The sequence below is a fragment of the Pteronotus mesoamericanus genome, unplaced genomic scaffold, assembly GCF_021234165.1.
Source record: "Pteronotus mesoamericanus isolate MK-2021 breed Mesoamerican mustached bat unplaced genomic scaffold, CSHL_Meso_final contig_24, whole genome shotgun sequence".
NCBI classification, from domain to species: domain Eukaryota; kingdom Metazoa; phylum Chordata; class Mammalia; order Chiroptera; family Mormoopidae; genus Pteronotus; species Pteronotus mesoamericanus.
Genome location: NW_026555100.1, coordinates 4,949,166 through 4,963,290, shown reverse-complemented (window position 1 = coordinate 4,963,290; position 14,125 = coordinate 4,949,166). Strand labels below are relative to the sequence as shown.

Sequence of the window (14,125 nt, the reverse complement as noted above, 5' to 3'; positions counted from 1 at the left end):
AAGTCATAGTCTCTGCACTAAGGCAAAAAAAGGGGAGAGAAAATTGTCGTTATTCACAAATAATTATTTCTGTGTGGCAAAAACAGATAAAACATTAGCATTAGAGATATTAGAAACTTGGCTAGAAAAAAATTGATGTAAATAATTATACTTCTGCATACCAGCAACAAATCAAAATTAAGTTCAAACAGAACCAAACAGAACCAGTAGCATTAAAACACAGGAAGTATGTGGTAGTGACTCTAATAATAAAAGAAATGCAGGATTTACGGCAAGATTATAAAACTTACTTGAGCGATATTAAAGATTTCAATAAATATACCGTGATCATGGATTGGACAGTTTAATATTGGAAATATACCACTTTTTTCTGTGTGTGTGAATATAACTAATGCAATCCTGGTCCAAAATTCCAACAAGTTTTTTTTTAAAGAAATTGACTAGTTTGTCAGTGTGGAGGTGCAGAAGGACCAATAACCAAAGCACTCATGGAGAACGAGGTGAAGACACTTGTTCTTTCATTAAGACTTAACAAAGCAATAGTCTTATCAAAGACAAAATGGAGTTTGTGTAGTGGTAGACATGTAGATACAGATACAGAGTTGGAGTAGAGCCCAGAAATGGTCAAGCTCATATCTATCATTTATCTATCTATCTAATCTATCTATCTATCTAGCTATCTAGCTAGCTATCTATCTTTCTATCTATCAATCATCTATCTATCTATCTAGTCTGGTTGTCTGTTGGTGGTGACACAGGTGCTCACTTTATAAATACAGCCATGTACTACATAATGGTGTTTTAGTCAATGATAGATTGCATAATATGACAGTGGTCTCATAAAATGATAATGGAGCTGAATTTTCTGTAAGAAATGGAAGCATATGTGGTTTGGGAGGATTCCCCCCTCCCCCGAAAGGAGAAATATCTGTGGGGCTTAGCAACTGATTTTCTCTCACTAACAGCACCTCAATTTTAGATGTAGACTGCATTAGCATCAGTGAGCTACTGACCTGTTCAGCACACAAGAGATGGTCCCCTCAGAGGTACATATTCAGAGGGCACTACAGTCCTCACAGATTTAGCTTGATAGTCTTCAGAATATTGCTGTAAATTCTTTGTTGAGGACCTCAGATTTGTACAAGGACACAGGTACACAGGAGCTACCTTAACAAACATTGAGTGCCACTTTAGTAAAAGCTTTCTGTTGTATTATGAAACCAGTCTTTGTACTTTGGGAGAATTTTCAGGTCGTTAGGTTGTAAAGCATAGATACATTTGTATTTCTTCTATCAGTTCAATGCCATAGAGAGCCTTTTGTGCCATGTAGGGTCACAGGAACCAAAAACAAATTTTCAAGGTCAAAACATTTATTCTTCAGTTCTATATCCTTTCTGTGTTAAACACCCTCTTTTTTTTTAAAAAAAAACAACAACTAAGTACCAGGAAGTTCTTTAATCTGACCACTGTTCCAGCATGCAGTCACCTAACAACACATTTCTCAGAAAGTATCCCATCTTTAAGCAACACATGACTATTTTATAAATTGACATTTATTGTAGATACCCTTAAGAAATTTATTAAAACAAAATTTAAAAAATCAGTAAAAACTTCCCTCTACTCTATATAGCTGCAAACACTAACAGTTAATATTTTTAGTTTACCATTATAAATAAACCTAAGTTATGCCCCATCCTAGAATTAATAAGTTTACACGTCTACTCATACTCATCTTAAGTTGAAGATTATAGTGTAGTCATACTTTTTTTACTGTTTTTCCTTTCTTATTGTTTTATTTACATTATTTTATGTATATTTTTCTATTGATTGACTTTCAGCAATATACTTAATCTCTTTTAAAAAATTAATAACATTTGAGATACTTACTGATTTGTTTCAATTAAAAGAGAATTAGAATGCTTTTCATCTCTCCACTCTCCCAACCTCAAAAAGTCAATGTTATATATAATGTTTTATTTTGATATTTTGAATATTTATTTAGATTTCTTTTTTTGAAGTTTTATTGTCTTAAGCTAGTGTCAAACATTTAGAAAGTTAAAAAAAGAAAATCCCCAAAGTATGAAAATACCACCCAGAATCTTAATACTTTAGCCAAAATCACATTTTTATGCTTAATTTAATATCGAGGGTTCTGTTGTTGCATTGTACACTTGAAATCTGTATGGTTTTATATATAATGTTTTTATGTTCTCTTTCACAACTATAATTAAATGTCATATTTTATATTTGCATAGATTCTAAAATAAAAAACTAAACAAAACATAATTACCAAATAACTAGGTAAATATATTCTCTGTAGAAACCAGTGGTGTGATTGGGTTGATTTATAGAAAATAAAATCATTTTTTATTAGAATTTTTGCTACTTAAGGGAGAATGTTGCATGTAATAAGGTTTAATGGATCCCCTTTAATTTTTTTTCTGGATTTCTTTACTTTTCCAAAGTCATACATAATTCTCAATTTTTCATGTATTTAAAAATCCCATGCTTTCTTCTTTCCTATGTTTGTTCTCAATTGGTATACCTCCTCTGTAGTAATTCTTAAATTTTCATATAATATAAAGGATGGGAAAATATTTTCTCTTACCATTGAATTAATAATCTGAGTGGATATTGAATTCTATTTTCAAAATCTTTTCTCATAGTGTAGAATGCAATATTCCATTGCCTTTAGCATTCTATATTCTTTTTTTCTTAAAGATTTTATTTTATTTCTTAGAGGGAGGAAAAGTGAGGGTGAAAGAGAAGGAGAGAAACATCGATATATGAGGTAAACATTGATCAGTTGTTTCTCCCATGTCCACACTGGGGACCTAGTCTGCAATCCAGGCATGTGCCCTAGTTAGGAATTGAACTGGAGACCTTTAGGTTTGTGGGGTGACTCAACCCGGTGAGCCACACCAGTCAGGGCTAGCATCCTATATTCTTTAAGAAGTCAAGTATTATTCTGATTCTTACTCCTTTTTAGATAATGTTATGTTTTTACTCTAAAACTTTTAAGATTTTTCTCTTAATATTAGAGTTAAGAAATTTAACAAATATGTCCAAGTATGGATCATAGTCCCCCTGCATTGTAGAATTGCTTGGTGTTTGGAGAAATATAGACTATATATGCTTTTTTTGAAAATTATTTTTCTGCTATTTCCTTCTTACCCTTCATTATCTCTATTCTTCCTTTTTGTCACTCTTTTTAAGTGGATCTTGGGCCACCTGATTCATTCTCTGTGCCTTTTAATTTTTATGCTTTTCGTTTTTATGTTTTCTATCTAATTTTTGGATATTTTTCTTAACCAGCTTGTTTTCATCTTATTTTTTATTTATGCCCATTTTTATTACTCAAGTGGCAAAGTTGATTTATAGAAACTGTATTAGTTTCTACTTGCTCCTTTTTCATATAGTAATTCAACAGGCACATTTCCCTGTATTGTCTCTTAGGAAAAACTAGGCAGCCAGTGGAAAATGGTATGGCAGTTCCTCATACCGTTAAAACATAGTTAAACATAGGGTTAACATTTGACTGAGAAATTCTATTCCTAGGTGTACGTAGTCAAGAGAAATGAAAATATTATGCTCATAAAAAGCCTTGTATGCAAATGTTTATAGCAGCATTATTCACAATAGCTATAAGGTAAAACCAACCCAAAGTGTTCATCAATGGATAAATGGATAAACAAAATGTGATATAACCATATAATGGAATGTTATTGAGCTATAAAAATGAGTGAAGTACTTGTATATGGTACAGCTTGTATGACAGCATGTATGAACCTTGATAATATTATTCTAAGTAAAAGAACCCAATCAACCAGATACATATTATATGATTCCATTTATATGAAATGTTCAACGTAAGCAAAATTACAGATATAGAAAGTAGATTAATGGTTGTTTAGGGTTAGGGAGAATGATGGGAAGATTTGGTTTTGATAGCCTAAGTATCTGGGATTTCTTTTTGAAAATATTCTAAAACTGATTACGGTGATGACTGCACAGTATAAATACATTTTAAATGATTTGATTGTAGATTTTGAATGGTTGAACTGTATGGTACATTAATTAAATCTTAATAAAACTATTACCCCAAAAAGCCCAAAAAGTTGTCAGGTGAGCTAAGAGTCCACACAACTGCCAGAATATGGAGGACTTTACCATGACAGATTGAAAAATTTAAACAAATTTTACTCTTGTGGTAAAGTAAGAGTGTCTAGGTAGCTCCATTGGTATTCCAAATACTAGTGTTTAAAAAAGGTATTATTACTATTATGTCTCCTATCACTGTTGTGCCAATTGTATTATAGTTTCTTTCTGTTAAACTACAAAATTGCTGTCTGTGTGGCATCTTTACTGTGTGTGATGATGCTCTTATACTTTTGTTTATTTTTACGTATATAAAATGTGCTTTTTATGATATGCACTAATACTTAAAAGAAGTGAACATACGCTACATTGTCCTGAAATGTGAGGTCTTATAATTCTTATACCTCTTTAACTGATTCCAAAGATAACGTTAGTAAGCAAAATTTTGATTTCTGTAGAAAACCCTTAGTTGACCAGAATGAGGAGAAATACACATTAATTTCTGTATGTTTTAATTAACAAGTAATTCTGAGTCTGTTGTTCTGATTTGGACTCACCAGTGTACCCATATATGACCTTTGCTTGGAAATCTACTTAGGTATATTATGCCTCACAGCCCTCGTTCATTAAATGAAAACATTCTACTAGATCCCTTTCAGCTGTGAAATTGACCATGTTTACTCTGTTTACATTGTTTTTGTTATTGAACTCTCAGCACCATCCCATAGAACTTTTTTTTGCAATATGGAAATGTTGTGTATTTGTGTGCCCAGAATAATGGCCACTAACCACATGTGGCTATTGAATATGTAGTCACTGAGACTGATTAACAGGATTTTAAATTTTATTTAACTTTAATTAGTTTAAATTTGAATGTCTGTAGCCACATGAGGCTAGGAGTGATCTTATTGGACCAATATGGTTCTAGACTATTATGACCTTAGCTTTGCTAGGTGCTTTAGAGAAAAAGGATTACATGACCAAATAAGCTTAGGAAATGTGTGTGCTCTGTCACCATCTTGTGTTTTCACAATGCATATCAGCGTATGAGAGACCATTAGATAGTCTGAAACAAAGAAACCTGTGACAATTACTACATTTTTCTAAAAGTTACATGATCTCAGAACCTTCTGAGGCTTAAGGGTTAGGTTCCATAGTTATATAGTATTTACTGTATACCTGAAGTTACTGTTTGAAACATTTTATCCAATATCTTTATTTCTTTCTTTATGTTGTTGATACTATATACAGATGTTTCATTCCCTGATCTCCCCCACCTCCTTAAGGCTCACTACAAGTTTTTACTAATCAGGAAAGTGAAACACTGAAGCACTCACTGATGTGGCCAAGGTCATACAAGTAGTGCAATGAGCATTCCATTATGTAATCATATTACTGTTGAGCAGCATGCTGTATGCCTTCCAAAATAGACACTTTATTATACATTTTTTGGACTTTCCCAAGTGTTTAGAAATATAGTTGGTTTATGTGATTGTAGTATCTATAACAAATTTAGGTCCCTCTAGTTCTTCCCAAAATGTTATATCTGTTTGATTCTTAGCTGTTGGAAGGGAAAAATTAATGATGAAATAGAGAAGGCTATAACATCAGGAAGGAGATTCTTAAGAAAGTGAGGAAAGATGGTGTTGACACAATCACCACAAACCCTGATGGCTTACAACAACAGGAATGTATTCTCTCACAGTTGTGGAGAGCAGAAGTCTGAAATCAAGGTGTTGGAGTGGCTGCACCCCTTCTAAAGAGCCTAGGGCAGTATCCTTTTTTTGCTCTTCTAGCTTTTGGTGGGCGTTGGCATTCGTTGGTTTATTTGGCTTATGGCCACATCACTCTAATATCTGCCACTGTCTTCACATGCCTTTCTCCAGTGTGTCTTCTCTTCTGTCTTCTGTCTCTTAAAAGAAGACTTGTCTTTGGATTTAGAGCCCACCCAAGGTAATACGGGGGATTAATTAAGAATTAATTAATAATCCTTAATTATATCTGCAAAGACTCTTTTTCTGAATAAGATTACACCCACAGGTTCTGAGGGGAGGAATTAGCTTTTGGAAATGGAAGGACCTCAAGCAAACCTAGCAGTTGAGCACTCTGCATTTACTTTGTCCATTCACCACACTTTCTCCTCCAATCTCTAACACCACTCTTAGCTGAAACCTAGTTATTAAAGTAAGTAGAAGAGAACTTACTAAACTACCAAAACTGTCCACCTATCTGCATCTGTGTTAAGTACTTTGTCTCCTCTACTGTTATTATTCCATCAGTAGTATTAGTAATATACAAATATAGCTGTCAAATTCTGAGCAGCTAATTGTGTTCATTGGCATCTCAGGGTTTTACAGGTGGATTCCTAAGGCAATTGGAGGTATGGAACTGGCCATAACTCCATTTTCTCTACCCAAATCTAACCTTCTGAATTTATCATATAGAAGAGAGAGAGAGAGATCTATATCTATATTGATAAATTTATAAATCTATATAAGACATATCATTCATATATATTATTCATACACACACATGTTGTGAATGTTTCACTTGAATAGCAGGGTTTACTTTTATACTTAAAGTTTGAAAATATTTTCAAGACTCAACTTTCCCTTGAATACTCACGTACTAATCTCTCCTATGACTGACCTCTTGTAGCACTTACTGACTACATTGCATAAGTGTTGTTAGATAAATTGGTATTTTCTAATTTTCTCTATTTTATCATGTGTATTCATTCTTTTGTCCCTCCAAAACTTATAAATCCATTGAAATTAAAGTGGATACTCTTGGGTATCTCTCATAGCATCTAAGATGTTAAAGACATGTGGTAGAGAATATTGATGTGTGATACAGATTAGTAAATGCCATCTAATTTGACCCTTCATTCAATTGCTGTCCATAGTCCCTTGGCTAAGGGTATGTAGTGAGAGGGGTGTACATGCATCGTCTTTGTAAGAAAAGTTACGTGTATAGTGAATATATGGATTTTCCTGGAGAGAAGTCCTATAGCTTTTATCAGAAGCCAAAATAGTGAAGTATCAAAGCTTACCTCATCTTTCTCCATGCCTTTATTCGTTAGATACAGAAATGGTCACCAATCAACTTACCTAAAATGATACAACCCAGTGTAGATTTCTGATTCTTTAAATTATAAACCATTAGTCCTCATATATAAAACTTACTGGAATATACATTTATAAGGATTCTAGAGAGCAACACAATGTAGGAAAATATGTATTGCTTATAATTATGAATTTTTATTTCTAACTTTAGTGATTAATAATGGAAAGCCTACATATTTTAAATTCTTATAGTTCTACATTTATATGATAAATATCTTAAGCATGTATTTTTAGCAAAGTTTTTTTATACAGTATTTTATTTGTGCAACATAATTGTATAATTAAAAATTTCAACTAATTGTTATTATATGTTATTATTATATGTTATAATATGTTATTATTATATGTTATAATATGTTATTATTATATTCTAATCAGAAAAATTTGCATTGTGAAAACTGACAGATGCTAACTTACTTTTTCTCCTGTGATTTCCTTATAGGTTTGATGAACTTGTAAAAAAATTCAAAGTTGAATATCATGCTGGTGGCTCTACCCAGAATTCAATTAAAGTGGCCCAGGTTGGTTAATTATTTTTAAAGTTATAAAGAAATGGATTCACAATATTCTAGACTTTTGGTCATGGTACATAATTGTTCCAATCTGTATTTTATTGCTATAGAATAGTTTTATTGGTTTTGAATTAGGATTTTTAGCACTTATTTGCCATCCAATCAATAAAAATTACTTTTATTTCAGTTGGTATTTCTTTGGTTATCAGTAAGCTTGAACATCATTTAATGTATTTATTGTTCATTTACATGTATTCTTTCTTAATGGTCAAACTGTGACTGCTTTATTATTTTTCATGTTGATTTGTAGAATTTCTCATGTTGTGGTTAGTATAGCATTATATTCTTTAAACTGAAAATATTTCTCATTTGTAATTTAACTCTGCTTATAGTAGCTTTTGCTGTGTTGAAGTTTTTAATTTTTTTAATATAATTAAACTGTGGCTTCTGCATTTCATATAGTGCTTAGAAAGGACATTTCTATAATGAGATACTACAAGTTTTCTTGTGTTATATGTGGGTTCATATATTTGTGTACATAAATGTTGGCAATTTATATTTACTGTGTCTATCTGTGTATATCTTTATATACATATATACATACATAAATTTGTATGTATGTATAAATTTATATATCTATGTCTGCACCCATATCTATATCTTCCAGTGGGTAATTCAATGAACTTTTTTGATATATACTCTTCAAGTCACTAACCTAATCTAATCTTGAGTGAGAAGGTTAGTGTTCTGCTTAAATTTTCATATGAAGGACATGAAAAAGCTTTACATGCCTCTGGTTCTGACCTTGGTAATTTAAAAACTAGCTCAAAATCCCACTCACTGTAGACATAGGTCAATTCTGATGGATCTGGGTCATTTTATTTTTCTTTGATTAATGCTTTTCTTTTGAATTTTATTATCTTTAAGGACTGGAGAAGTAAAAAATGACAGTTTTTTACTTCTGTTCAAAAAGTTGAACAGTTTCTATTTTTTGAACTAAATCTTAGTTGATTTGGACACACTGTAATTTTCTTGCTTATTGACAAACCTCATATTTAATCATTGTATTAAAATATTTTTTGGTTGTAAAATTTAATCTTTAAGGTGGCCATTTGTTTGCAGTGGCCTGAGGAGTCTTTGTGTTTGTCAGTTAATTTGTATTTTTTTTTGTAGAACATCCTGCTGGTTTCTTTGTGAGCTCAGGTTAATAGAAAAAGAATAATGCATTAGTTTGCTCGGGCTGCCATGACAAAGTAACACAGACTGGTTGGCTTAAAGGAGAAATTTATTTTCTGACAGTTTTAAAGGTTGGAAGTCCAAGATCAAGTTTCCATCAGGGATGATTTTTGGAGTGTTTCCTTCTTGGCTTAGCTTGTAGATGGCTGCCTTCTCACTGTGTTTTTACATGACCTTTCTTCCGTGCTCACATAGAGAGCAACATCTATTGTGTTTCTTCCTCTTATAAGGACACCTGTCCTATCGTATGAGGACCCCACCTTTTGGACCTTATTTAGCTTAATTATTTCCTGAAAGACCCTATCTCCAAAGGCAGTTATGGATTTAGGGCTTCAATTATGAATTTCCAGGGCAGGGACACAATTCTGTCCATAATAGATACCTTTTTTTTAAAGCCTCAGTCTATCAAAGCACATTCTATTACCTCTTCAGTTGTTTCTTTTTGTAGGTCTGGGAGACTGTTCGCTGTCCACTAATAAATTCTTTCTTGAGCATATTCATCAATTTCTACCTTCTCATAGTTTATTACTTATATAATTAATATCAGTACCTCCATTGGATTTCTACCTGATATTGGTCTCATTAATAAAAGTCATTGGCCAACTGTTATTATTTTGCAATTTTTATTATACTTTATGTGCATTGTATTGTAACAATGTACTCTAAGAATGGTATATTTGTTTCTATCTTTAGCAAGGAAGTACATGGAATTTAAAGTTTTGAGGGGCTCATCTAATATTTTTATTTTATTAGGGATATACCTGTAACTGAAATCTTTTCTTAAAATACATTTTATTGATTATGCTATAACAGTTGTCCCAATTTTTCCCCCTTTGTCCCCCTCCGCCCAATACCCCCATTCTTTCCAGCAATTTGCCCCCTTAATTCGTGTCCATGGGTCATGCATTTAAGTTATTTAGCTTCTCCATTTGCTCTACTATTCTTAACATCCCCCTGTCTATTTTGTACCTGCCAATTATGATTCTTAATCCCTGCACCTTTTCTTCTTCCCCATCCCAGCTGATGCCATAGCTATGATTCTGATGAGATCGGGCCTGTTCAGAGTGGTATGGCTGTAGACCATATCTATGATTCTGTTTTGGTTGTTTGCTTAGTTTGTTTTTTCAGATTCAGTTGTTGATAGTTGTGAACTTATTGCCATTTTAATGTTCATAGTTTTGACCTTCTCTTTCTAAAATAAGTCCCTTTAACTTGTAATAATGGCTTGGTGATGGTGAACTCCTTTAGCTTTACCTTGTCTGGGAAACACTTTATCTGACCTTCCATTCTAAACGATAGATTTGCTGAATGGAATAATCTTGGTTGTAAGCCCTTGCTTTTCATCACTTTAAATACTTTTTCCTAGTCTCTTCTAGCCTACAAAGTTTCTTTTGAGAAATCAGCTGAGAGTCTTATGCAAACTCCTTTGTGGGTAATTCTCTGCTTTTCTCTCGCTGCTTTTAAGATTCTCTCTTTATTTTTAACCTTTGGCATTTTAATTATGATGTGTCTTGGTGTGGTCCTCTTTGGGTCCAAGTGTTTTGGGACTCTCTGTGCTTCCTGGACTTGTACGTCTATTTCCTTCACCAAATTAGGGAAGTTTTCTTTCATTATTATTTCAAATAGTTTTCAATTTCTTGCTCTTCCTCTTCTCCTCCTGGCATCTGTATGGCTCGGATGTTGGTACATTTGGAGATGTTCCAGAGACTCCTTATACCATCCTCATTTATTTGAATTCTTGTTTCTTCTTGCTATTCTGGTTGAGTGCTTATTTCTTCCTTATGTTCCAACTCGTTTATTTGAATTTCAGCTTTATCCCCTCTACTGTTGGTTCCTTCTTTTTTCATTATTTCACTTTTGTAAACTTCATTTCTCCCTGGGTCTTTTTTTATGCTGTGACCTTACTCAATGAATTCTTCGAACATCTTGATCACCAGTGTTTTGAACTCTGCCTCTGATAGGTTGGGTATCTCTGTTTCATTTAGTTCTTTTTCTGGGGTTTTGTTTTGTTCTTTTATCTGGTCCATAGTTCCTTGTCTCCTCAATTTGGCAGCCTTCCTGTGCTTGTTTCTGTGTATTACGCAGAGCTGGTTTGACTCCCTAAGTAGCGTGGCCTATTGTAGAAAAGCACATGTAAATTGTATGGGGCAGAGCCTTCGGTAATCATCAGGGCAAGGCAACCTGCCTCGCTGCTTTGTGTCTCTGTGTTGGGGGAAGGGCTCAGAGAGAGGATGCTGCTGCTGCCTGGCTTCTGGAGGTTTGCCTGGCACTCACCCTGTTTCCAGTCACTTCACTTATGGAACCCCTGTATGTGACTGGTGCCCTTCCAGCTGTTGCCTGGTGCTGAATCCCAGAGGGTGTGGGTCTATGTATGTGTTAAGTCTGTGTGGGCCCTTTAATTGGAGTCTTCTGAAAATCTGACAGCTTCTTCCGCTGCCCCTACCCCCACTGGTTTTTATAGCCAGATGTTACGGGTATTTATCTTCCTCATTCTGGAACCCTGGACTGTGTGGTCTGGTTTGTGGCTGGGATGGCTTGTTCCCAAGGTATTTCTCCCGATTTTTATCTACCATACCTGAATGTGGGACCATCCGTTCTACCTCTGCTGCCTCTCCTCACCCACACCGTGGTCTCTGGACCTCTCCACTAGTCTCTTGGATTTGCCCTTCCTACCTGTCTGGAAGAATGGGCTTCTTTAAATGCTTGGTTGTGGGACTTCCATGTAGCTTGATTTTCTGATGGTGGTGGGTATTACTTATTTCGAGGTCTAGTTGTAATTCTTTCTGTGATTGCAAGAGGAGGTGAAGCCTGTTTACCAGTGTCTCCATCATGACTACAAGTTGTAGTTGAAATTTTATCCTGATTGCCATGCTAACAATCTTTCTTTTATATCAAGTGGAGAGCTGAAATACAGTTTGGTTCGGTTCGGCCAACATGTACAAGAAATGTTCCTCTTTTTTTCCTTTTATTCCTTGCCATTTGTTAAATTCCTACTGTGTGCCAGGTAGTCTGTTAGACATTGGTGATGCAAAGCTAATTTACGGCTTGGTGCACACTCTTGAAGCTTTTGTTATAGTGAAGATGTATTTGGGAATGGGGGTATTGGGAAGGAGAGAGAGAACCATAAACTGGTTATATATATGTGTATACACAACCATTATATATGTGTGTATATTCCATGTATATAAATATATATACACAATGGAATATTTTATATATAATATTATATATATAATGGAACACATGGACGTGCACACACAATGGAATATTATTAAGTATAATATAATGTTATAAGAGCAATCCTCTCTATCCCTAAAAGACAACAAAATTTATAAGAACCAGTATAAAAATATATCAGTACTCATGTGATATATATGTGATTTTAGTTTCTGGAAACTTGAAGTTAAAATTCTGTACATCTTTGCAAGTACACCTCCAGTGTTATATTCTGTTTTTAGTTGAATCACAATAATTCCAATTTTCTCAGTAGGATATTTATCTCATGTCTTAGATTTGAGCAAGTTTTAAGTTTGAACTAGGAAAACTGAAAGAGATGCCCTGAATAGCAGTTTTTCTCTACCCAACCTTAACCCCCTCACCTTAACATAAAACTGGTTTATCAGTCTGTTTTCTGAAGATTTTAAACTGTTTGTGGAGCCTCTCAGAGCCTGTCATAAGGAGGCAAGGATGATGCTAGGTTTGTTCTAGATTTTTTGCTTTAAAAGCAGAGTAATTCTGCTTTTTCCTATTTTGTATATTAGCCTTCAAAAGTTTTATTGCCCACATTACATCCATTAGGATGGCTTCTATCACATAAACATAAAATATGTTGGCAAGGATGTAGAAAAATTGGGAACCTGTACCCTGTTGGTGGGAATGTAAAAATTGTGCAGCCACTATGGAAAAACAGTATGGCTGTTCCTCAAACAATTACAGTTAAAATTACTACCTGATTTAGCGATTCTGCTTCTGAGTATGGTAGGGACTGAATGTTTGTGTCCCTTAAAATATGTTGAAGCCCAAACACCCAATATCATGGTATTTGGAGATGGGGCTTTTGAGAAATTAATTATGGCTGGATGAGCTCATAAGGATCCTCTTATAAGAAGACACACTGGAAAGCTTGCTGTCTTTCTCTCTCTCTCTCTCGCTCTCTCTCTCTCTCTGTTTCTCCCACCCCCTCCTCTCTTTCTGCCACATAAGGACACATTGAGAAGGTGGCCATCTACAAGCCAGCAAGAGGGTTCTCACTAGGACCTGAACTGACTGCACATTGATCTTGGATTTCTCAGCTTCCAGAACTGTGAGAAATACATTTCAGTTGTTTTAAGCCATCCAGTTTATGGTATTTTGTTATGGAAGCCTGAGCAGACTAAGACAGGTTACATACTCAAAAGAAATGAAAGCAGAATTATTCACAATAGTGGAAGGAACCCAAGTATCCTTCAGTGGATAAGTGAATAAACAAAAATGTGTGTGTATACATATATATGCACACATGCATATATATGTATACACATGTGTGCATGTACCTACAAACATGCATACATGTGCATATTCCATTATATAACATATAATATAATATGTATAATATATAATGGAATATACACATGCACAAAATGTATAGACATAAAAATACATATATACTCCATTATATATGTGTATATATTCCATGTATATAAATATATACACACAATGGAATATTATTCAGCCTTAGAAAGGAAGACAATTCTGACACATGCTACAAACATTGAAGAATCTTGAAGATTTTTTTTTTTTTTTTTTGCATTTAATCCTCACAAAAGTCCTATGGTAGGTACTATTATTATTCTCATTTCAAAGATAATGAGACTGAGAGATGGAGGTCTCATAGCAAGTTAACCACAGATCCAGGGCTCAAATTCAGGGGGTCTGGTTTCCAAGTCTGTGTGTTTAATCTCTATAAAAGGTTCTATGTAGTGAACTAAAAAAAATAAAATAAAAAAATTTTAAAAAATACTATTGGAACACAGAGAAAAAAAGTAAGTAATTATGATAAGAATCCAGAGGAAACTTCTCTAAAACCATTAGATCATGAGTTTTGGCATCAGAACTGAATTCAAATCTTTCATCAACCATTTTCTAACACTTTTAACTTGGGAAAGTTATTTCATT

At 33.9% G+C, this 14,125-nt stretch overlaps 1 protein-coding gene across 3 annotated transcripts in view; it reads left to right on the top strand.

The window, feature by feature from the left end:
- Nucleotides 1-14,125, top strand: part of ADK (adenosine kinase) — a 581,730-nt gene that overhangs the window by 196,699 nt on the left and 370,906 nt on the right. For all 3 annotated transcript variants that reach the window (XM_054572534.1, XM_054572535.1, XM_054572536.1), the window contains one exon: nucleotides 7,666-7,744. In XM_054572534.1, the coding sequence (XP_054428509.1) occupies nucleotides 7,666-7,744 (79 nt within the window). The remainder of the gene's footprint in view (nucleotides 1-7,665; nucleotides 7,745-14,125) is intronic.